Source organism: Lepus europaeus, chromosome 22 (genome assembly GCF_033115175.1).
Source record: "Lepus europaeus isolate LE1 chromosome 22, mLepTim1.pri, whole genome shotgun sequence".
NCBI lineage: Eukaryota > Metazoa > Chordata > Mammalia > Lagomorpha > Leporidae > Lepus > Lepus europaeus.
In genome coordinates, this window is record NC_084848.1 from 27,603,222 (window position 1) to 27,627,185 (window position 23,964).

Here is a 23,964-nt window from a genome sequence, read left to right on the forward strand (position 1 = left end):
ACCTAGGCGGGTCTCATCTGACTCCATAAATATGGCTGTGCCCTGGAAGCAGCTCCAGGGAGAGGACTTGGAAAGGGAATGAGAGGGAAGCAGGGTTCATGTTTCTCCATGGATCAATGCATTCTCATCCTATGGGAGGCTTGCATCAAAATCCAGATGCTTGGAGCTGTATCCCTCTGAATGCCTTAGCTTCAGGGCTCTCTACCTCGATTTCCACAGGGCCAGGCTGGGTCACTGGATTAGGCATTCACTCTAAGCAGACTCCCTCTCCTCGGTCCAGGGAGCTGGGGGCATTGGCACCAAGAGGCCTCACACAGCGGCGTGGATAGTGTCCCGGTGCCCAACCAATGAAGTGTGCGAAGGGTGGCACCGCGGGGTGGAAAGGCCAGACCTGGCCCACGACTCCCCTAAGCAGGGACGCCTCTTCACTGCCCTGGTCGGGATGGCGGCGACGGTGAGCGTGGAGCCCGCGGGCCCCTGCTGCTGGGACGAGCCGCTGCATCGCCGTGCGCGGCCTGGCCCCCGAGCAGCCCGTCACGCTGCGCGCGTCCCTGCGCGACGAGAAGGGCGCGCTCTTCCGGGCCCACGCGCGCTACTGCGCCGACGCCGGCGGCGAGCTGGACCTGGCGCGCGCGCCCGCGCTGGGCGGCAGCTTCGCGGGGCTCGAGCCCATGGGGCTCCTCTGGGCCCTGCAGCCCGACAGGCCCTTCTGGCGTCTGACGAAGCGGGACGTGCAGACGCCGCTGGCCGTGGAGCTGGAGGTGCTGGACGGCCACGACCCGGAGCCCGGGCAGCTCCTGGCCCGCGCGCTGCTGGAGCGCCGCTTCCTGCCGCCGGGGGTGCGGCGCCAGCCGGTGCGCGCGGGCCGGGTGCGCGCCTCGCTCTTCCTGCCGCCAGGTGAGTCTCTCACTGCCCAGTTTTTTATGACCCGCTTACCTAACCCCAGAGCCACGGAATGTGGAATCCCCTCAAGCTGTTCTCCGCGCGGATTCGAATGGAATTTTTCCTCTGAAGTTCATGGCACTGAGGGACCGGCACTCCCTCAACTGTGTGCTGGAGAGCCTTCAACTCTGTCGGGAGCCGCTGCGAGCGGGCCTTGGCTGTGTTTTGAATCCCGCTGTAGGCAGTGCCTGTGGCCCGTGTGCAAGGGTGGTTGATTCATTAATATTTTTTAATTTATTTATTTGTGGAGTCCTTTACTTCAAACTGACAAAGAGGCTGAAACCTGCTGTAGAGGCAGTGCCCATAATCATTGAAACACACACAGAGAAAAACTCCCTGTATGGGGGTTCTCCACGTGGGGTGAGTATGCCTCTCCCATGAGTGAGATCTGGCAATATCGGGAGCCAGTTTGGAAGGTCACATCTGAAGGCTGAGAAGCCACTGGCATCCAGCAGGACGAGCAGGGAGATGCTGCTAAACATCCCACCCAGCAAAGGACAAGGCCCAGAACAACAAATGACCTTGCTCAAAATGTCTATGGTGCTGAGACTGAGAAACCCTAAGTCAAGTAGAGACCCAGGGCTAAGGAGAAATACCCTAAGTAAAAACTTGGTAGGGGCCAGCGCTGTGGCTCACTTGGTTAATTCTCCGCCTGTGGCGCCAGCATCCCATATGGGCACCAGGTTCTAGTTCCGGTTGCTCCTCTTCCAGGCCAGCTCTCTGCTGTGGCCTGGGGAAGGCAGTGGAGGATGGCCCAAGTGCTTGGGCCCTGCACCCACGTGGGAGACCCTGGCAGAAACACCTGGCTCCTGGCTTCGGATTGGCGCAGCGCCAGCTGTGGCGGGCGTTCGACGGAGATCTTTCTCTCTGTCTCTCTGTCAGTAACTGTACCATCAAATAAATAAATAAAAATATCTAAAAAAACAAAAAACCAAACTTGGTAAAAGTGACCTTGAAACAAGATCCTTGGTGCACCCCTTGCAACCAAGTTGCTGACTAGTGTTAGAGTTGCCCACGGTTCCCAGAATCCCGAAGCTGAATTCTGTAACCATTCTCTAGAACAGGGGACTCTGCTTCGTGTGTGTAGCTCTTCAGGTTAATTCTTAACTTAACTAGTGGCCACCCACTACCCAGCGAGTTCTGGGGCTGGAACTGGGTCTGAAACAGTCTCTAGCTCTGTGTTTCTAGAGGTTTTCACAGGATGCAGTAGGAGCTCAATGATTCATACCCACTGATGTGTTAAGTAACTTCTGAAGGCTGTCATAGAAAACAAAATTACTCATTACTACCCAGTGTAGTACCGATATTCCAGTCAAGTCAGTCTGGTGTTAACTGTTTCAGCGTCTACTACGTGACCCACTTACAATTTATTGTTTTCTCAAAGACTTTCGTAAATAATGCGGAATGTTCCGTCATTTCCTGAGTAGTTATAGTCACACTCCCTATCCATCCACATCCATACATTCAACCAACCATGGATAGAAAATATATTTTCCAAAAACTGTGATTTTACTGCACAAGTACAGACCTTTCCCCCTTATTCTCTAACCAGGCAACACCTATTTACATGGTATTTACATTGGATTAGGCATTGTAAGTCATCTGGAGATGACCTCAGACTAAGTGAGAGCATTGTGTAGGTCATATGCAACTATGATTTGTTTTATATGAGGAACTTGAACATCTATGGATTTTGGTGTCTGTGGTGGTCCTGGAGATGGAGGAAGAAATGTAGTAAGTCAAAGACTGCTGCTAAGTATTGGGATGCAGTAGCTAACAAAATCAGATGTGACCCCCACGGTACTTGCTATCTACTAGAGGATGAGGCTACCCCCGTTGACCCTGTATTACATGGGAGCGTACAGGCCCAGGGTGCTCGGGAGAACAAGCAAAAAGATATCCAGCTCACCGCAGCCTTGGAGGTATCTGGGAAGGCTTTCAGGAAGGGAGGTCTCAACTTAGGTGTGAAGACTAAGGGGTCAAGCTGGTGGGAAAAAAAAATAGTAGAAAGAGGGAGGAAAAGCAGTATTCCAGGCAAAACTCCATACTGATATTCAGGGGTGAAAGAGAACCTGGCCCATTTAGGGGTGGCATTCTTGGAGGCTGGAGCAGAGAGTGGAAGAAGGTAGGAGTATATTTTAAGAATCCCCTATAGAGCATTCCCAGGTAGATACTGTAGTGAGGAAGATGAGAAAGAAAATTCGGTGGAAAATGTCTTTCTCATATTGTTTCAAACTTGGTTTCCCTGTATTATTTTTATTATTGCTTGTGAGAATAGATCCCAAAATAAAACATTTTGCTTCCCCTCCCTTCTTCCCCAAGGGATTTCTTTTTTAAAAACTAAAGTAAAAGGGGTCCTTTTACCAGCAGCCTGACTTCCCTGGTTTCCCAACCCTGCAGGCTGTCCAAATCGGAAGCCAAGATGTCTTTGGAGAGCCTAAAGCTCCCTGTGCTCCATGGTGTTTCCAGATGAGGGAGCCTTTCCCGGGATCGTCGATCTGTTTGGAAGTGAGGGTGGCCTTTGTGAATACAGGGCCAGCCTCCTGGCTGGACATGGTTTTGCTGTCCTTGCCCTGTCTTACATCAGATTTGAAGACCTCCCTAAAAACGTGAAGGACCTGCGCCTGGAGTACTTTGAAGAAGCCGTGGACTTTATGCTGCAGCATCCACAGGTGGGACGGTGCTCACCTGAATCCAGGGCGGGCGGCGGGGCAGAGCCGACACAGGGCAGAACCCAAAATCTCTACCAGGACCTTTGGGACTAGAAATATGTCAGGAGAGACAAAGGCTCTGTGTTGTCCTCTCCATTCCCGCCCATCTGTCTCCTTCCCGTAAGACTTGACTGCTGAGTTCTCTTTGTAATTATTTTTTATCATCCAAAGAGCGCTGAACTAAAACATCTCTAACCTTGGGCTCTGCTCTGGTTCTGTGTGTGCCACAGAATGTCTTTGTGATCCTGAACAGGGCAATTGTCTTCTCTGGGTGTTAATTTTCCTCACTTACACAATTAATGTAAGTATGTAGGGAAAAGTTTGGCTATAACAAGACCTGCTTAGGACAATTAGTGACCCTTGAATAGGCATGAAGTTTGTGAGGATATTAAAGAATCTTATAAATGTTAAGCGTGATAATGGTACTGTGGTGTTTTTTTTTTTTTTTACAAAGAAAGTCTGTATTGGTAATAGAAAAAATTAAGCCATTTTTGAATGTTTACAAATGAAATGATACACACTCTTTGCTACCATTTAGATTGACAAGACCCAGACATTGTAATGTTAAGGAATAAGGGGTTCTGTGAGGTCTGTAGGATGGTCCAACCTTGTCCAGAGACTGATCTAGCGAAACAATCTAGGCTGCCAAAGCCTAGCTTATCTTAAACTGTGAAGGTTAGTTTATTTAGGGGAGATAAGCTCCTGGAAAAAGAACAGACCAGTATAGTCCACCAGTGTTATCCTTAACCCCTGGCAAGAGGGGCTTCTTGTGCCTTGGACTCTTTGTTTTAGCTGACTATAATTTGGCCCCCACTATAGCTGGGGGCCTGCAGGGTTTGGAGTTGGAGGGGCAAAGGAATATGTCTGTCTGGAACCCATACAAGCCCCTCCCCCAAAGCCCTTGGCATCTACATGCAGTCTGCTCCTGTTTGCAGGCACCATGCATGTCCTCGGAGTTCAAAGCTAGGACATCCACACAGATGTGTAAAAGGCCCCTCCAGGTGCATGAAGGAACCAGCCGTGGGATGAGAGAGGGAGGGACAAGACATAGAGACCAGGACCAGGGACTGGCTCTCATGCTGTGTTCTGGTGTAGAGCTCTAATTTGAACCTAACCTTACTATGTTGTTATGATGGTAAATTTATCAAGGTAGGGGGAACATGTATTTTATTGATTTATAACTTTTAAATATTTAGGGATATGGGCCTCTGTGTGTACTCTTGGAGTAGTTCTCATTTATACATTAGGGGTGACCTGTGCACTAAGAAATCAACTGATTTGCTTATTAGAGCTTTGTTGCTTACGGAAGGAAAGCAAATGATACTTGGAAAAGCTACTTAGAGAATGTAAAGTCACTGTTTATGTCCTCTATTTATGAATTCAAGGTTTGTTCGCTCTCTCTCCCTCTTCCTCAGGTGAAAGGCCCTAATGTTGGGCTTCTTGGCTTCTCCAAAGGAGGAGACCTGTGTCTCTCAATGGCTTCTTTCTTGAAGGGCATCACAGCTACTGTACTTATCAATGCCTGCGTAGCCAACACAGTTGTTCCTCTGCATTACAAGGATATGGTCATTCCTGAGCTCGGCAGCGACCCAGCGAAACAAAAAATCACTGAGTCAGGCTGTCTGAATATTGTGGATATGTGGAACAATCCACTAGAGGAACCCAACCTCCAAAGTCTTATTCCACTGGAGAAGGCCCAGGGTCCTTTCCTGTTTATTGTTGGCCTGGATGATCAAAACTGGAAGAGTGAATTATATGCTCAGATAGCCTCTGACTGGTTACAAGCCCATGGGAAAGACAGACCTCAGGTAATACAATACCCAGAAGCAGGTCACTGTATTGACCCACCTTACTTTCCTCTCTGTAGAGCCTCTGTGCATGCAGTGTCCGGCGAACCAGTGCTCTATGGAGGTGAGCCAAGGGCTCACTCAAGGGCACAGGTGGATGCCTGGCAGCAAATTCAACGTTTCTTCTATAAGCACCTTAATGGTACAGAACCTGTCACACACAGCAAAATATAACATTGCAATCATGAAGCACATCCATTAATAAAAATCTGATTCCTGCAACTTGTGTTGATTTTCAGAGTACCTAGGAGCCCTGTTGAAACAATCGAACCAGCTCAGCTTCCTTGTCAGGTCCTATTGGATTATCAGCCTTTGCAAGTCCCCTTTCCTCTCTGCTGTGTCTACCCCGGTGTCCCTGGACCTTTACCCAGTCTGAGGCCCAAGCTTCTTTATTGCTCTAGAATCCCATATCCCCTGGGGCCCTCACTGACTGTGTCTGAGCTTTGGGAACCTGCCCAGTTGCATCCCTTAAGAAAGACTGCCTTCCTCTTGCCTGAAGGCTTACTCAAGATCTGTCCCTGAACCACAGTCTGAAGATGTGGACACTGGATGTGACCATGTATTCCTTCTGTTCACCATCTGTCTGGAGTCCCCGTCACTGCATGGTATTCACTTGCCTGGAGGAACGCCTTGATGCTAAGGTTTGGGGACTACACCCTATGGACCATGGCCTCCATCTCTGGAAATCATGTTATCCCTGGCAGAACAGACTCCCTTCCAGCTCATCTGCTCTTCCTATTTACTGTGGAGGAGGCTTGAGCCAGGTTTGCCTTAACCCCCTTCAGTGTACTGGGCTGTGTCTGGAGGCTTTAGAGACTGCAGCAAAGGCCCAAATTAGTCTCCCAAAGAAATCTGTGATCAAACAGAGCAGCACCTGGCACAAGTGACAGATCCTAGGAGGCTATTTCTAGAGGTTGATTAAATAAAGGGCATGAGGAGAACCTGAGGGTGTTCAATCATGTAGCACAGGGCTTCTTCAAAGTAGTCCAGGTGTATGTCACCATATTCCTTGGGGAGATCTTCAAAGTCATAAAAAGCTAGCGCCATCGTGGCAAAGCCATGGCCAGCCAGCAGGCTAGCTCGGTATTCCACCAGGCCCCCTCCAACACCATAGATGTCAATGACCCCTGGGAAGGGTCCAGATCCTAGAGAAGGGAATATTGTACAGGGAAGGCATTAACAAGGTAAGGATTTTGCTTTCCATTTAGACAACTTTCCAGTTACTTAGTGGGTTCCTGTGAGAGGAAAGAGAACAGATCCCCGAGGCTCTTCTGAAAAGGGATACCGACTCTGTAGGGGAGAAACCTCTACAACACAGAGCATCTTCTCACAAATGGTTTGAGCTTAATATGACTCTATGACAAATGATCTGCAAGCTTCTAAGACTCCTAGATGTAAGGGAGAGTAACAAGGCCTTTTCTTAACAAATATATGGTGAAGGGAGTTTCACGTTTTAGACAGTATTGGTTTTGAGTGCTCAGTTGAAGATTAGACTTGGGATTAAGAAGCCAGAACATGGGCCCGCATTGAGGCCCAGCAGGTTAAGACACTGCCCGCAGTGCAGGCATCCTATGAAATAACCCATAAGAGAGCTGGTTTGAGTCCTGGCTACCCCACTTAAAATATGTATATGTGTGTATATATATATGATTTATTATTTATTTGAATGTCAGAGTCAAACTTGAATGTCAAATTTGAATGTCAAACTCGAGTTTGAAATAAAATGCTTGTGCTTGCATCAGCCTTGCCTCTGGTGGTCTTAATTGGTGGGAATTGGACGATAAGGGTACAACAGCTAATGCACCTGGGGAACCAGTGGAAGATGGCCCAAGTCTTTGGGACCCTGCACCCAGCTGGGAGAGCAGGAAGAAGCTCCTGGCTTCAGCCTGGCCCAGCCTTGGCCACTGCAGACATTTGGAGAGTGAACCTGAGGTTGGAAGATCGATCGATCTCTCTGCCCCTTTCACCCTGCCTTTCAAACAAATTAATCTTTAAAAAAAAACAAGCAAAAAGAAGCCAACACACAGCTCCAGGTTGTGTTGCCTCAACCTTTGAGTTTTTGTGTACTGATATTTCAGATGCCTACGTGGACAGACAACAAAGAAGAAACCCAGAGATGGCTTCCGGTGGAGGAGTCTCAGTGTGATCTGCAGTAGAGGGGACATAGGAAGTGGAGAAAGGCCCCGTGTGCCCAGGACTCTACAGAGGTGGCCATGGGCACCGTGACGGTCATGATTTCTCCCAAAGACCAGTGGGGCTGACGTCTGTAGAGATCTGTAGGGCAGGGAGTAGGAGCAGGTCGGGTGTGCTGTTTCATTGCAGACTAACAGGGCTGCTGTTGCTGGAATATTACAGAGATGAAGAGAGACGGTGCGAGTAAAACGCACAGCACAAACCTAGCACACAGAGCGCTCCACTTTGCTGAACGGCCTCTGACACGGCTACTGCCTGTTTCTCTGACCAACCCCGTCCCTGTGCAGCCAGCCCGGCATCCTCAGAGGTCCCGGCTCACCTGGCGGCAGGAAGAGCGAGGCGCGCACCCGGCCCGCGCGCACCGGCTGGCGCCGCACCCCCGGCGGCAGGAAGCGGCGCTCCAGCAGCGCGCGGGCCAGGAGCTGCCCGGGCTCCGGGCCGTGGCCGTCCAGCACCTCCAGCTCCACGGCCAGCGGCGTCCGCACGTCCCGCTTCGTCAGACGCCAGAAGGGCCTGTCGGGCTGCAGGGCCCAGAGGAGCCCCATGGGCTCGAGCCCCGCGAAGCTGCCGCCCAGCGCGGGCGCGCGCGCCAGGTCCAGCTCGCCGCCGGCGTCGGCGCAGTAGCGCGCGTGGGCCCGGAAGAGCGCGCCCTTCTCGTCGCGCAGGGACGCGCGCAGCGTGACGGGCTGCTCGGGGGCCAGGCCGCGCACGGCGATGCGCAGCGGCTCGTCCCAGCAGCAGGGGCCCGCGGGCTCCACGCTCACCGTCGCCGCCATCCCGGACGCGGAGGGAGGACGCTGGAGGTGGCGGCCTGAGTCCCCTCGGAGGTCGCGGCCGCGCCTGGAGCCGGGAGCGCTCGGAAGCTACGCGGCCCCAGACGGCGTCGCTGCTTCCAGCGGGGCCCGCGCGGCTCGCTGAGGTGAGAGGGCCGGGCTGCTCCTGAGGTAACGGGAGCGAGGCTGCTCGGGCGGCCGGGGCGGGGCCGGGACGCGCGGAGGTTCTGGGAGGGCGGAACCGGGCCTAGAGGGCATCTCCGCCTCGCCCCGCTCACTTCATGGAGGGAAAGTCCGGAGCCCTGCTGGTGGGGACACGGCCCGTGAATGACAGCAGAGCGAACTGCAGCCTCTGCGTGGGCGCCACGGCGACTTCAGACATTCGTCGTCCCGAAGCTGACCTCTGTCGTAGCCCATTGTGTGCTGCGCTGGCAGGATACCGGGACTGGGCGATGATGGAAGGACAGAGATGTCTGTCCTGCGGTTCTGTAGGCTGAGTCCCAGGCCGAGGGCTCCACGTTTGCCTGCGGTCCTGCTTGTTGTGTCACGGTGGAAGGGCGAAAGAGCCGGCCAGAGGGCGGAGGGAGGGGACACACGGGTCATCTCATCAGCCGCCCACCCCGGGGATAAACAGCCCAATCTCACCACTAGGGCACGAACGCAGAGCCGCCTCCGAATGGTCCCACTTCTCCACTGTTGGAACTTTCCAACACATGCCTTTTGGGGGACACTGTAGCAAACTTACCTACGAAAAGCCCACAGGCAGAGGTCAGTGAACCGTCACAAGCCCAGCATAGCCTGCGAACATGCATGCATATCCATGTAACCAAGCACGTGGGTCCCTAAACATCAGTACCGGGCCCCCTGCTGCCACCCTAGTCCTGCCCCAGGCGGTTTTCTCTTTCCCGAAGGTACTCTATCCTGACCACAGCACCTCTGGGTAGTTTCCCGTTGGACTTTGCGGGAATGAATCCTGCAACATGTCTTCTCTAGTGCTTGTGTTCTTTCAGTCCGCGTATTTGTGAGAATCATCAATATTGCTGGGTATGGTTATAGGCCATTCACCACCACGGCTAAATAGCATTCCATGTGTGATTGATTGTAAAAGAGTTTGTCTATTTTCCTGCATTCAGTAATTCCCAGTTTGGAACTATTAGGAATAGTGTTACGGACATTGAAAAATCTTTTGTCTTTTTTAAAAAAGATTTATTTTATGCATTTGAAAGAGTTACACAGAGAGAGGAGAGGCAGAGAGACAAAGGGGGGGGGTGTCTTCCATTCACTGGTTCACTCCCCAATTGACTGCAATGACCGGAGCTGTGCCAATCCGAAGCCAGGAGCCAGGAGCTTCTTCCGGATCTCCCACATGGGTGCAGGGGCCCAAGGACTTGGGTCATCTTCTACTGCTTTCCCAGGCCACAGCAGAGAGCTGGATCGGGAGAGGAGCAGCCAGGACTAGAACCGGCGCCCATATGGGATGATGGCACTTCAGGCCAGGGCATTAACCCGCTGTGCCACAGCATATGCCCCATCTTTTGTCTTTTGATGGACATAAACAGTATAGTGGAAACATGGGATTGGAACTGCTGTATCATAGAGAATGGGAATATTGAGTCTTAGTAGATTTTAGTAGATACTAAAAGTCCAACTTTTGAATATGGCTTTGTAGGTATGTAGGCATAATGTATGATGTATATTTTCTCCATATATACACACATATGCTATATGCGCATATGTATATATAAACAATATGTAGTGTTTTACTCATATATATAAACTCTTACTCTTTATCAATGTCTCATCTTTTGCATACCAAGTTTAACATGTGTAGAAAACACCAGGAGTATTTTTCTTCTTCTTTTTTTTTTTTTGATTTATTTTATTATTTGAAAGAGAGTTACAGAGAGAGGTAGAGCGAGAGAGAGGTCTTCCATCTGCTGGTTCTCTCACCAAATGACCACAAATGGCCAGAGGTGATCTGATCCAAAACCAGGAGCCAGGAACTTCTTCTGGGTCTCCCTCGTGGGTGCGGTGCAGGGGCCCAAGCACTTGGGCCATCTTTTACTGCTTTCCCAGGCCATAGCAGAGAGCTGGGTTGGAAGGGGAGCGGCTGGGACTCGAACCGGCGCCCATATGGGATGCCGGCACTGCATGCTGTGGCATTAACCTGCTGTGCCACAGCGCTGGCCTTCAGGAGTATTTTTCAAATAGTACAGCAAGCAGAACTGCCTTCCCTCATTTTTCCTTTTCTGTCCATTGCTGAGGTTTTAAGTTACTTCAAGGTGTTTTCTGACGATCCCTAAGCCTCTATATTTACAACTTGAATCCTTACCCAAGAAGACTTTTCACTTTATGAAAGAATTACTTATTTATTTATTTGAGATAGAGATATAGATCTCCCATTTATTGATTCATTCCCCAGCTGCCTACAACTGCCAGGAATAGGCCAGGCTGAAGCCAAGATCTGGGAACTCAAACCAGTTCTATGTGGATGGTAGGGATCCAGGTGCCTGAGCCATCACCTGCTGCTTCCCAGGTATGTTAGTAGGAAGCTGGAATCCAGATCAGAGCTGGAACTCAAACATAGACGCTCTAATAAGGGATGCAGGTACCAAACACCCTCTTGACTACTGTGGCAGCCAAATGCCCGTACCTGACTTTTCATGTTTTATAGAGCGTAGTTTCAGGTGTAACAAGCATGTACAGCTCTCATCATGTATGTGGGTGTTTTTTTCAAATGTTATCTATTTATTTATTTGGAAGGTAGGGTTACAGAGAGAGCGGGAGAGAGAGAAGTCTCCCATCCATTGCCAGGAGTCTGGGAGCTTTGTGGCATCATTCTGTCTTACCCTGTTGGTCAAGGAAGTCACAGAGTCCCACCAAAGCTCAAGGAAAACAGAGTCCACTTCTTTTTTTTAAGATTTGTTTATTTTTATTTGAAAGGCAGAATTGGAGAGAGGGGGAGATCTTCCTTCCGCTGGTTCACTGCTATGTTATTTATACCACTATTCTACCATGAGCTTCCTATATATTTTTTTAAAGATTTATTTTATTTGAAAGCAGAGTTATTTATAGAGCGGGAGATGGAGCAATCTTCCATCTGCTGGTTCACTGCCTAAATGGCCATGACAGCCAGGGCTAAGCCAGGCCAAAGCCAGGAGTCAGGAGCTTCATACAGGTCTCCCATGTGAGTGCAGGGGCCAAAGGATTTGGGCCATCCTCTGCTGCTTTCCCAGACACATTAGCAGGGAGCTGGATCAGAAGAGGACTAGCTAGGACACAAACTGGTGCCCATATGGGATGCTGCAGGCGGAGGCTTAGCCTACTATGAAACAGCGCCAGCCCCAAGAATTTATTGTTTCAAAACAGGATTTATTTTACAGGCAGAGAAACAGAGATAGACACACACATACACAGGGACAGCTGCTGTCCACTGGTTCACTGCCCAAATGCTGGGCTAGGCCAAAGTCAGGACTGGGGACTTAATCCAGATCTCCCACATAGGGTCAGGAACCCAGTCACTTGAGTCATCACTCCTGCTTCCCAGCTTCTGCATTAGCAGAAATCTGGAGTCAGGGGCCAGAGACAGGATTTGAACCCAGGTACTCGAATATGGAATTTGGGGGATTCCAACAAATAGGCTAAACACCTGCCATAGCAATTTTTTTTTAATTAAAAATTAATCACAGGGCCTGCGCTGTAGTGTACCAGATAATGCCGCTGCCTGCAGTGCTGGCATTCCATGTGGGCGCTGGTTTGAGATCCGGCCACTCCATTTCCAATCCAGCTCTCTGCTATGACCTGGGAAAGCAGTGGAAGATGTCCCAAGTTCTTGGGACCCTGCACGCACATGGCAGACCTGGAAGACTCTCCTGGCTCCTGGCTTCAGATTGGCGTAGCTCCAGCCATAGTGGCCATCTGGGGAGGAACCAGCAGATGGAAGACCTCTCTCTCTCTCTCTCTCTCTCTCTCTCTCTCTCTCTCTCTCTCTGCTTCTGCCTTTCTTTCTTCTTCTTCTTCTTCTTCTTTTTTTTTTCAAGATTGATTTATTTATCTGAAAGTCAGAGTTACACTAAGAGAGAAGAGGCAGGCCATCCCTCTCTGTGTAGGATGCCAAACACCTACTCGCTAAAGAAAGTCAACAAGGAAACAAAACACAATAATCATGTTAAGTTTTTCTTTATTTAAAATGCAAAGAACGAGACATATCTTCCACTTCCTTGTCACTCTTCAAATTCCTGTAACAGCTAGGGCTGGGCTAGGCTGAAGTCAGGAGCCAGGAAATCATTCCTGATGTCCCACATTTGTGGTAGGGACCCCATCACTCAAGCCATCATCTGCTACCTCCCAGGGTGTGCAACAGCAGGACTGTAGGTGGAGGAGCAGGGACCCAAGCCAAGCATTCCAATTTGGGATGCAGGTGTAACAACACAAATTTTATTGTGGACATTTATAACACGAATATTAAATTATTTTCATGCTTATCATTTTTAAAAATTTATTTAACAGGTAGAGTTATAGACAGAGAGAGAGACCACGAGAAAGGTCTTCCTTCCATTGGTTTACTCTCCAAATGGCCGCCACGGCCGGCGCTGCAACGATCCGAAGCTAAGTGCTTCTTCCTGGTCTCCCATGTGGGCGCAGGGGCCCAAGCACTTGGGCCATCCTCCACTGCCCTCCCGGGCCACAGCAGAGAGCTGGACTGGAAGAGGAGCAACCGGAACTTGAACCCGGCACCCATATGGGGTTCCGGCGCCACAAAGTAGAGGATTAACCAAGTGAGCCACGGCGCTGGCCCAATCATGTTTATCATTGTTAAAATCACTTACATATTTCACCTAAATAATTTCTTGAGTTTTTATAAAAACTAGATCATAAGGTCCATGTGTATAAAGAAAACAGCAAAATTTGTTTGCTAGGAGAATCTTTATCCAAAGAGAAGTTGTCAAAGGACTGAAACTTTGAAAATGTTTAGTAGTTCATATATAACTAGTAATTGCTTTATAGCTAAGATGTTACTTCTATTTATAAAGTAGAAACTCAAATCTGATATTAAAACAGCTTCAATATTTGCAGTCATTTCTGGGTATTTTAAAAGCTCTAGATTACAAAGGACAACTCAAACAATGAAAATGCTATGGAAATAGTGTTTTACTACATTATTTGGGGGATCAATAACAAGAAAAAAGTCTGTGCTTGTATACTAAGAACAATATTTCATGTGGTTTTTTGAAAATTTTCCATCTGTGGTTGGTTTAAGCCACAGATTTGGAATCCACAGATAAGAAGGGGTAACTGTGATGCCTTTCTTTTACAGTAGGCAATTACTTCTCTATTATTCAGTCATTTAGCAAATAATACTTTTTTTAAAAAATCATTTATTTATTTTGTTTGAAAGAGTTAGAGAGTGAGCGAGAGTGACAGTGACAGTGACAGTGGGAGAGAGAGAGAAAAAATCTTCCATTTGCTGGTTCACTCCCCGAATGGCCACAATGGCCAGGGGTGGCCCACCAAAGCCAAGAGCTTCAACCAGGTTTCCCATGTGGGTACAGGGTCCCCAAGCATTTGGGCCAATTTCCACTGCCTTTCCAGGCCATTAGCAGGGAGCTGGATCAGAAGTGGAATGGCTGGGACACAAACTGGTGCCCATAAGGGACGCTGGCACTGCAGGTGACATATTTACCTGCTATACCACAATGCTGGCCCCCCAGCAAATAATTATTGAACTCCAGTTGTGGAGCAGGCACTGATAATCAGCGCTCCCCTTCCTTTCTGAGTGAAGCCTTGTTGGTGGCATGTGTGCAATAGTAAGAGGTATGCTTTTATCACCTCTCATGTTTTCTGCACAATCACTCCCTCCCACACTGATGAGACGTGCAATTTATAAAACATTTAAAAGCTCATTCTTATTGGCAAGTTCAATTTAACAGTAGGATGGGGGAGTCTAAGTAGTTATTCACAAGAAAAAGAATATATACTAATTCTGGCGGCTAGTCCCAGGAGATGCTACACAATCAAATAAAAATTATAGTTTTGCGGGGACTTTCCTCTCTTTGCCACCCAAGTGCTTGTGGAAGAAAGTCTGGAGTTGCTTCCAAGCATCTACCTGGGCCACAGCATGAGCCCTGGGCTCCCCTCCCCAGAACACAGGACCGCCCACCAAGGCGTGCAGGGAAGCCCGGCACAGGGGGAAGTACGGGGGCTCGATGTAGTGCCCTGTCTCTGGGTAACAGATGATCTGGGGCTTTGCCTTCCCCTGGGCCTGGAGGCGTTTAGAGGCCTCATTGGCGTAGAACTCACTCTTCCAGTTGTGGTCATCCTGACCTACAAGGAACAGGAAGGTGCACTCAGACCTCTCCACAGGAATTAGGCTCTTCTGGTCAGGCCCTTCCAAAGGGCTGTTCAGGACATCCACAACATCTGCAAAGCCTTCTTTGGTCATCTTGATTCGACGTCTGTTGGTCCCTGTAGGGGGCAGGGTCACGTCCTTGTAGTGTAAGGTCCCCCCAGCATTAGCTATGGAACCGTTGATTATGACAGCAGCTGTGATGCCCTTCAGGAAAGAGGCCATGGCAAGAGCGAGTTCACCCCCTTTGGAATGTCCAAGCAGCCCAATCCCTGGGCCTTTCACCTGAGCGGACAGAGGAGAAAGAAGAATGAATGAACTGTGTGGTACAGCAAGGACTTCCCACTCATGGAAGCCAGGTGGACCAGGGTCTGAATCTGAGCTCTCCCAAATCCTAGCTTTAAAAATATTACTAAGTCTATATAAATTTCAGTTTCCTTTGCAGTAAAATAACACTAATCCCTATGCTCTAAAGTCTATATGATGATCAAAAGAGACACCATATGTAAAGCACTTTGCATGATGCCTATCAATAATAAGCAGTTAAGCAAATGCAAAAAATGTGTGCAGGGCTGGTGTGTGGTGCAACAGGCTAGACTGTGACTTAGGACATCAGTGCTGGGTAGAGTCCTGGCTGCTGCTCTTCCTATCCAGCTCTCTGCTAATGAGCCTGGGAAAGCAGCAGATAATGGTGAAAGTACTTACCACCCACGTGGGAGACCAGGATGGAGTTCCTGGCTCCTGGCTTTCTCCTGGACCAGCTGCAGCTGTTGCCCCCCACTACTAGGGGAGTGAACCAGTAATGGACTCTCTCTTTCTCTCCCTTTCTCTACCTCTCCTCTTGGTCACTTTGCCTTTCAAATAAACAAGTAAATCTAAAAAATATATTTAGTGTTTAGCCTGTAATGCTTTTATACTTTAATGGGGTCTTCACTCAAATTAGTTCATGGTAATCTGAAGAAGTCTAAGATGAACCTAAATAATTCTCCATCTGTGTGTAAGGGTCCAAGTGCACTTGTTTTGAGGAATAAAAGGCCTGAACTTCGGACAGCGCCGCGGCACACTAGGCTAATCCTCCGCCTGCGGTGCCAGCACCCGGGTTCTAGTCCTGGTTGGAGTGCCGGGTCTGTCCCGGTTGCTCCTCTTCCAGGCCAGCTCTCTGCTGTGCCCTGGGAAGGCAGTGGAGGATGGCATTGGGCCCTGCACCTGCATGGGAGACCAGGAGGAAGCACCTGGCTCCTGGCTTTGGATCGGCGCAGCGCGCTGGCCGCAGCAGCCATTAGGGGGTGAACCAATGGAAAAGGAAGACCTTTCTCTCTGTCTCTCTCTCTCTCACTGTCCACTCTGCCTGTTAAAAAAGAAAAAAAAAAAAAAAGCCTGAACTTTAATGAAGTTTTCTTTTTGAAGTTAACAGGTTGTTTCTTCAAGTAAGTTGTAAATTAACAGAAACAGTATTTGTAGGCAATATATCATAATCCAGCACAAGAAAAAAGCCAGAGAATCAGTGCAAGTCTATTTGGCAATTCTAAATTATTAATTTGCTTGTGGGCCCATTTCATTTCTTTTAAAGATTTATTATTTAAAGAGTTACAAACAGAGAGGAGGAGAGGCAGTGAGCAAGCACTGGTTCACTACCCAAATGGCTCCAACAGCCAGGGATAGGCCAGGCCAAAACCAGGAGGCAGGAGCTTCATCTGGGTCTCCCACATAGGTGCTGCGGCACAGGTACTTGGGCCATCTCCTGCTGCTTTCCCAGGCACATTATCAGGGAGCTGGATCAGAAGTGGAGCAGCCAGGACTCAAACTGTTCCCCATACGGGATGCTGGCATGGCAGGTAGCAGCTTAACCCACTGTGCCATAGTACCGGCCCCTCATTTTTAACATTTAAGTAAGAGCAGATACCAAAAGATTTAAGAACATGTAACAGGGGCTAGTACAGTGGGTTAAGCCACTGCTCAAAATGCTGGCATCTCACATCTGAGTACCAGTTTGATTCCTGCCTACTCCACTTCTAATTTCAGCTCCCTGCTAGTGTTTTTGAGGAAGTATGAAAGGATGGCTCAAGTACTTGAGCCCCTGCTACCTGAGTGGGAGACCCAGGTGCAGTTCTTGGCTCTTGGCTTTTCCCTGGCCTAGGCTTGGATATTGCAGCCATTTGGGCATTGAAACAGTAGAAGGAAGATCTTTCTTTGTCTCTGACTCTGTCTCTCCCCCTGCCCCCTTCTCCCTCTGTCACTCTGCCTTTTGAATAAACAAACAAATAAATAATGGCTAGAATTATCTCCTAGACCCTTGACAACACTACTACTGCTGCTGCTAACTGGTCTCATTTCAATCTTACCTAGATGAGGCACTTCCTGAGCTCTCTAGACCCATCCACTTCCACTTCTACCCTTCATCAGGGCCCTGCTTATTTCCTTGTTAAAGCTTTGAAAGTTTAAGTTACTTTTTGACTCTCCTTCCCTCTCTTATCCCTGCACTGTGCTCTGAGCTCATGAGGACATGAACTTTGACTTCCTCCCAGTGTACACCCTGTGCCTAGCCCTCTTATGCTTGCTGCATGAATGAATGTGTGTTTACCGACGTCAGGCCCTATTTCAGAGGCTTCACAAGTGCCACTTAACCCTTACAAAAACCTGGAGCTTGGAGACAAATTCACATCGCTAGAAGGCAGTGATGCTGCTGAAGTGACAGCTGCTCCTGGTTTGCTGTGACTGTGCTGGTCTTGGCACTGAAAGGCCCATGTACTGGAAACTCCTGTCCTTGGATAAACCAGAACACCTGCTCACTCTACCTAGGATTCAAACATCACACTGTCCCACTAATTCTAAGCCCTCTGAGATGCTTCCAAGCTCAGAAATTCTCTTTGAATTTGGAAGAGGGACTAAATATTTTATCAGAGAGCATCCTTAGGTGTCTGAGTTGAAAAGCTAACCTTGGCTAGAGCAAGTGTTTGGGAACCTACCATCTAAACCGAAATACTAAAGCAACAGCTAACCTGAGGGTGATTGAGCAGGTAGTTCACGGCCTCTTCAAAGTACTCCAGGTGGAGGGTGTCCATGCTCTTGGGGAGGTCGTCATAGTTGTAATAAGCCAGAGCCATGACAGCAAAGCCCTTGCCAGCCAGCAGGCTGGCTCGATACTCCAGGAGGCCACCTCCAGTTCCGAACATGTCCACAATGCCAGGAAAGGGCCCGGGGCCTTGGGGAAAAACAAAACACAGATCTAGTCCTCCAACTACTTGTGGTGTCTGACTCTTATTTATTTCAGAGACACAAAGTAAGTGGCCTAGTATCCAAATTTCCCCTTCTATTTTGAAAGAATATTTTATTTATAGGATATATTGGGGGGACACAGGGCCCTAACTTTCACAAAAAAAAAAAAAAATAGAGACATCCTTCCTCTCCTTGTGACCTAGACTCAGCTACTGGACCATTCCATACTGAGTTCCAGTGAGCAAAATGGTTTAGAATTTATTCAGGGCAGCAGTATTTGCAGTGACTCCACAGCAGCCCTGAGTAGCCAGCTTAGTGATGTCCAGTGGTGGCATGAGCTGTGTGACCTTAGCTGGGGTTCCTGCTCTCCAGTCTCCTTTGGATCTTCTCAGTTTTCTGATCCTGGTTCCCCATTCTTCTGATCAGTTGTGTTCCTGAAGCAATGGCCTTGGAATAAATTCATTTCCTATTTAACCCACAGTCTGTTTTTGATGCTTGCAACTCAAAATTCTGATTGATCTTGCTTCCAAGTACTGTGGTATCACAAGCCATCTTTGGTCTTCTTAGAAACCCAAGGAAAAAATTCCAAATTCTCAGGCATGTCTTGACATTTTATATTGCAGTTTATAATTTTCAAGATAGCCATCAAAAGTCAAACTGAATCTAATTCGATCCCCTCTCACTTTCATAGATCCCCAGGTCTCCATCATTGGAGCAAAATTTTAACTAACAAAAACTCAGTGTATTTTTTTCTTCCCAAATTGAAGAAAGATACATCTGCACATGGATAATGTGCTGATGGGGGCTGGCGCCGTGGTGCACTAGGTTAATCCTCCGCCTGTGGCACCGGCATCCCATATGGGCACTGGGTTCTAGTCCCGGTTGCTTCTCTTCCAGTCCAGCTCTCTGCTGTAGCCCGGGAAGGCAGTGGAGGATGGCCCAAGTGCTTGGGCCCCTGCACCCGCATCGGAGACCTGGAAGAAGCTCCTGGCTCCTGGCTTCAGATAGGCACAGCTCCAGCCGTTGCTGCCATTTGGGAAGTGAACCAACGGAAGGAAGACCTCTCTCTCTTTCTCACTGTCTGTAACTCTGTCAAATAAATAAATAAAATCTTAAAAAAAAATGTGCTGATGAGTAGACCTGAATTTACCTGTTTCTTTTAAGGTAGTTGTGATCTTTCAAATATTTATTTTCTAATTTATTTATTTTCATTCCATTTAAAAGACAGAGACAGACAGACACAAATAGATCTTTGATCTGCTGTGTTTTGCTTTACTAGTTATTCACTAACACTTGATAATTAGATTTTTTAATGTTTGCCTTTAAGGGTATGAGAAGGTATTTCACAATAGCTTTTTAGTTTTTTTTTCAGTTGAGAGACAGACAGTTGAGAGATCTCCTATGTGCTGCTTTATTGCACCAAATGCCTGCAAAAGCCAGGAGCCAAAACTCCATCCAGGTCTCCCACATGGGTGGTAGGAACCCAACTACTTTAGCCATTACTGATACCTCCCAGGGTCTGTATTGGCAGGAAGGTGGAATTGGGACTTGGAGCCATGTATCAAACCAAGGCAGTCTGATATCGGATGCAGGCATCCTAACCCAGTGTTTTAACTGCTAGGTTAAACTCTTTCTCTGTATTTTCTATGATCACTAAGTAGGAGTTGAGAGTCTCTTTATAGGTTTATTGAATTTTTCCTTTTTAAAAATTGACTTTTTCTATCCTTTGCCCATTTTTCTAGACTTATATGTCATTGACTTATAGTTTTTTAAAAATATTATGGTATCTATGTAAACATTCATTCATTAAATAAAAAAATTAAAAAATAAAAAAAAAATCCTGGATTCTGGTAATTTTGTCTACTGTATCATAAACATCTTCTGTTGCATACATTTTACCTTTGTCTCACTGAGGTTTCTGTAATATAGTTTTTGCTATGTGGATCTACGTAAGAAATCCTTCCTAAGATATGAATGACATTTTTTTCCAGTAGTTTTGACTTTTTATTTTTCACAAATACATCTTTAATTAATCTGGAGTTCATTTTTGTTTAAGATGTGAGGTAGGGATCTAATTTTTTTCCCTACATAAATAGCCAACAACAGCCTTTCCCCAACTATTTACACTACTTATATTATATTTCAAGCTTCCATATATTTGTATGCACACACAAGCGTGCTTTAAAAAGTTTGTGAGAAAGAATAAAATAAAAGATTATTTTGGGCCGGCGCCGTGGCTCAATAGGCTAATCCTCTGCCTGGGGCGGCACCCCAGGTTCTAGTCCCGGTCAGTGTGCCGGACTCTGTCCCAGTTGATCCTCTTCCAGTTCAGCTCTCTGCTGTGGCCCGGGAGGGCAGTGGAGGATGGCCCAAGTGCTTGGGCCCCTGCACCCCATGGGAGACCAGGAGAAGCTCCTGGCTCCTGACTTTGGATCAATGCGGTGCGCCAGCTACAGCACACCAGCTGCAGCGGCCATTGAGGGGTGAACCAATGGAAAAGGAAGACCTTTCTCTCTGTCTCTCTCTCTCACTGTCAACTCTGCCTGTCAAAAAATAAAAAAGTTTATTTTGGTGCTAAAAATTTTTGAAATATAGATCCAATGCTGTGGTACAGCCGGTTAACCTGCCACTTGCAACACAGTGTCTCATATCCAAGGGTTGGTGGCTGCTCCACTTCAACCCAGCTCACTGGTAAAGCACCTCGGAAAGCAGAGGATGATGGCTCAAGAACGTGGGACCCAGATAGAGCTCCAGGCTACTGGCTATGGCCTAGCCTGGCTTTGGCTGTTGTAGCCATTTGGAGAGTGAATCAGCAGGTGGAAGATCTTTCTTGCTCTGCCTCTCCCTTTTTCTTTAGTCTTTCAAATAATTACATAAATCTTCAAAGTTAAAATATATATGCCTAATTTTACATAATATGTATTGATATGCATAATTTTCATAATATGTATTTTCTATGAACCTTTTGAAGTACAACTGTATAAATTTAGGAATTCTAATCTTCTGTTACCCTATTTCGTAGATGGGAGGCCACTCAAGCCACCGCTCTCTGTGGTGCCAGGCTTGGTGTCAGCAGTGCTGAGGTCCCGGGTGGCTAGTGGCTTCACTGCTGCAATGAAAGTGACTGGGGCCGACTGCCGCAGCTGCGGCCCCTATGGGCTGTGAGGGTCACCTGGCCTGCTATGCTGCTGGGACTGCTGGGGGCTCTCCAGGTTCTACTCCACTCCTGCTGGATTCAGACATAACCATTGCAGAATATCCCAAAGTACAGACATATGATTATTCTTTAACTTATGGAAATTTAGGTTGTCTTCAGTTGTTCATTGTTACAAGGAATGCTGCAAAAGAGACCTGTGTGTAATTCAGGAGAGATTACTGGAGGAAGAACTGCTATAGCAAGGGCATTCAGGCAGTGTTTTTTTTTTTGTTTGTTTTTTGTTTTTTTTTTTTTACATGCAGAGAGTGGATAGTAAGGGAGAGATAGACAGAGAGAATGGTCTTCCTTTTTGCCATTGGTTCACCCTCCAATGGCCGCTGCGGCCGGCGCACTGCGCTGATCCGAAGCCAGGAGCCAGGTGTTTCTCCTGGTCTCCCATGCAGGTGCAGGGCCCAAGCACCTGGGCCATCCTCCACTGCCTTCCCGGGCCATAGCTGGCCTGGAAGAGGGGCAACCAGGACAGAATCCGGTGCCCCGAAGGGGACTAGAACCCAGGGCGCCGGCACCATAGGTGGAGGATTAGCCTGTTGAGCCCCGGCGCTGGCCTCAGGCATTTTCAAATGGGAAATGACTGTTGATTGGCTTTCAGAAGTGCTATCAGTGGAACAGGTGACCAAACAAGGACTGACTACAGTGTGAAGGGAGCTCAGGCTAGAGGCAGGGTCCGCGCAGGAGCAGGGAGAATGAGCATAACCTGATTGACTGCAAGTAGAAATCAGGAGAAGGTAGAAAGTGTTTAAAAGACTGCAGAAAATCAGAAAATGGAAGTGACCCCATTCCAGAGTTCCCAGAAAACATGAGGTTTAAAAAGAGTATCTCAACCGGAAGGAAGTGTAGTTGCCCCTGAGATCAAGTGGAAGGATTTCATACTGGAGAGAGACTTTTTATCAAACACCCCTTAGCACTGTTGGTTTTTTGCTTGTTAGTTGTATGTATCTGTTACACTATTTTAACATTGTTTACCAAAGAACCACTTCTCGATTTTACTTCCTTTCTTTCATGTTTCACAACGGTATTAGGGTCACTCAAACGAGTCACAGGAAAATTTCCCTCTTGCATATCAAATGAACCTGATCATTCCTGGCCCTTCACCAGACTGTTCCTGTGGGCACGTACACAAGTCAAGGGCACAGGAACAGCCGGGCACTCATGGGAGAACAGTTCTCCCTGAGTACACCAAGCTTTCAAGCCCATTTTTCTAGACAGCGGTTTTCAGAGTCCGGCTGCCTCGGGATCGCCATGGAAGGGTGGTCACAACTCAGACCGCTGCTTGCAGGTTAACGGTGCAGATGGATTAAATCGGAAAGGGCCAGAAAGGTGCATCTCTAACGAGTTCCCTGCTCTTGCTACTGTCAGGCTGGTGCGCGAGGGATGAGCAGCTGCTCTCCAGCCTAAATGTGCAGAGCAATCACTCAGGGCGGGAGGTCTTGTCAAAACTCAGGGTCTGCTTCAGCGGGTGGGGCGAGGCCAATGAGCTGCTTCCCTAACCAGCTTCCGACAGCGCTGTTGTCTCTCAGATGTCCACAGGGGAAAGAACAAGGGCCAAGGGGACGGCCTCTCAGGAAGACAGGTGCAGTTAGGGCAGCAGACGGCTCACCTGGCGGCAGGAAGAGCGAGGCGCGCACCCGGCCCGCGCGCACCGGCTGGCGCCGCACCCCCGGCGGCAGGAAGCGGCGCTCCAGCAGCGCGCGGGCCAGGAGCTGCCCGGGCTCCGGGCCGTGGCCGTCCAGCACCTCCAGCTCCACGGCCAGCGGCGTCCGCACGTCCCGCTTCGTCAGACGCCAGAAGGGCCTGTCGGGCTGCAGGGCCCAGAGGAGCCCCATGGGCTCGAGCCCCGCGAAGCTGCCGCCCAGCGCGGGCGCGCGCGCCAGGTCCAGCTCGCCGCCGGCGTCGGCGCAGTAGCGCGCGTGGGCCCGGAAGAGCGCGCCCTTCTCGTCGCGCAGGGACGCGCGCAGCGTGACGGGCTGCTCGGGGGCCAGGCCGCGCACGGCGATGCGCAGCGGCTCGTCCCAGCAGCTGGGGCCCGCGGGCTCCACGCTCACCGACGCCGCCATTCTAATTTGGAGAAAAGGGGACACTACTTTTAGGAGTCCCAGTCTGCCCCTGCAGGCCCGCCTCCTAGCGACGCGACGGTGGGCAGAATCCTTCGCGGGCCTCTCATTGGCTGCCCGCTGCAGGCCGGGCCTGGCTCCAGACTTCGCGGGGCGCTCCTGCGCGCTCCGCTCAGAACCCGGCTGCTAATAGGAGGCGAAGTCCAACGTGTAGCAGTCGAGGTCGAGGTGGAAAGGCCGCCGAAGCCACAGGACTGAAGGGAAGGAACACAGTGCCAGGAATTTGGATTTGCGACGAATTCTGCTTGAGAAGTACGCATCCCTCCTCAGGATGCCTGGGAACGAGTCCCGGGCTTCTGCCTCCAGTTTCCTGCTAACACAGACCCTGGGGAGCCCAGGCGATCGCTGAAGTGCCTGAGTCCCTGCTGCCCACCGGAGGGACCTGGATGGAGTTCCGGGCTTCTGACAGCCTGGTGCGCACCTGCTGGTGCAGTCACTCCGGGAGTCAATCAGCGGACTGGGAAGATTGATCCTCCCTCTCTCTCCCTCTCTTCTTCCCCCTCGCTTCCCCTATCACTCTGCCTTTCAAATAAGTAAATCTAAAGCCTTTTTTTAAAAAATGTATTTGAAAGGCGGGGTCGGGGGAGATCTCCCATCCACTGGTTCAC

At 49.1% G+C, this 23,964-nt stretch overlaps 4 protein-coding genes across 4 annotated transcripts in view; 2 read left to right on the plus strand and 2 right to left on the minus strand.

Annotated features, from left to right (window-relative positions):
- Positions 1-442: 442 nt before the first annotated feature.
- Positions 443-6,282, plus strand: ACOT6 (acyl-CoA thioesterase 6). The gene is given in 4 exon segments (XM_062181860.1): positions 443-498; positions 500-897; positions 3,412-3,614; positions 5,069-6,282. Coding segments are annotated over 4 exon segments (1,263 nt in total). The 3' UTR covers positions 5,675-6,282.
- A 40-nt stretch (positions 6,283-6,322) lies between these two features.
- LOC133751667 (peroxisomal succinyl-coenzyme A thioesterase-like) lies at positions 6,323-8,655 on the minus strand. Its single transcript, XM_062181861.1, has 2 exons — positions 8,013-8,655; positions 6,323-6,645 (listed from the first exon to the last, which is right to left on the minus strand). Exons 1-2 carry the CDS (start codon positions 8,467-8,469, stop codon positions 6,419-6,421), a joined length of 684 nt encoding a protein of 227 aa, XP_062037845.1. The 5' UTR covers positions 8,470-8,655; the 3' UTR covers positions 6,323-6,418.
- HEATR4 (HEAT repeat containing 4) overlaps positions 8,532-23,964 on the plus strand; it is a 161,138-nt gene continuing 145,705 nt past the window's right edge. The window contains exon 1 of the mRNA XM_062181474.1: positions 8,532-8,612. The gene's annotated coding sequence lies outside the window, so the exon portion shown is untranslated. The remainder of the gene's footprint in view (positions 8,613-23,964) is intronic.
- Positions 11,854-23,325, minus strand: LOC133751665 (acyl-coenzyme A thioesterase 1-like). The gene is made up of 3 exons (XM_062181859.1): positions 22,843-23,325; positions 17,812-18,014; positions 11,854-15,097 (listed from the first exon to the last, which is right to left on the minus strand). Exons 1-3 carry the CDS (start codon positions 23,297-23,299, stop codon positions 14,492-14,494), a joined length of 1,266 nt encoding a protein of 421 aa, XP_062037843.1. The 5' UTR covers positions 23,300-23,325; the 3' UTR covers positions 11,854-14,491.

What these genes read in the sequence shown, in the direction of transcription:
- LOC133751667 (XM_062181861.1), bottom strand. Translation starts at nt 8,469, where the DNA reads ATGGCGGCGACGGTGAGCGTGGAGCCCGCGGGCCCCTGCTGCTGGGAC. An exon ending in CTCGCTCTTCCTGCCGCCAG is followed by an intron (nt 6,646 to 8,012) that starts GTGAGCCGGGAC and finishes TCCCTTCTCTAG; the next exon opens with GATCTGGACCCTTCCCAGGG.
- LOC133751665 (XM_062181859.1), bottom strand. Translation starts at nt 23,299, where the DNA reads ATGGCGGCGTCGGTGAGCGTGGAGCCCGCGGGCCCCAGCTGCTGGGAC. An exon ending in CTCGCTCTTCCTGCCGCCAG is followed by an intron (nt 18,015 to 22,842) that starts GTGAGCCGTCTG and finishes TTTTTCCCCAAG; the next exon opens with GCCCCGGGCCCTTTCCTGGC. An exon ending in ACCTGCTCAATCACCCTCAG is followed by an intron (nt 15,098 to 17,811) that starts GTTAGCTGTTGC and finishes CTGTCCGCTCAG; the next exon opens with GTGAAAGGCCCAGGGATTGG.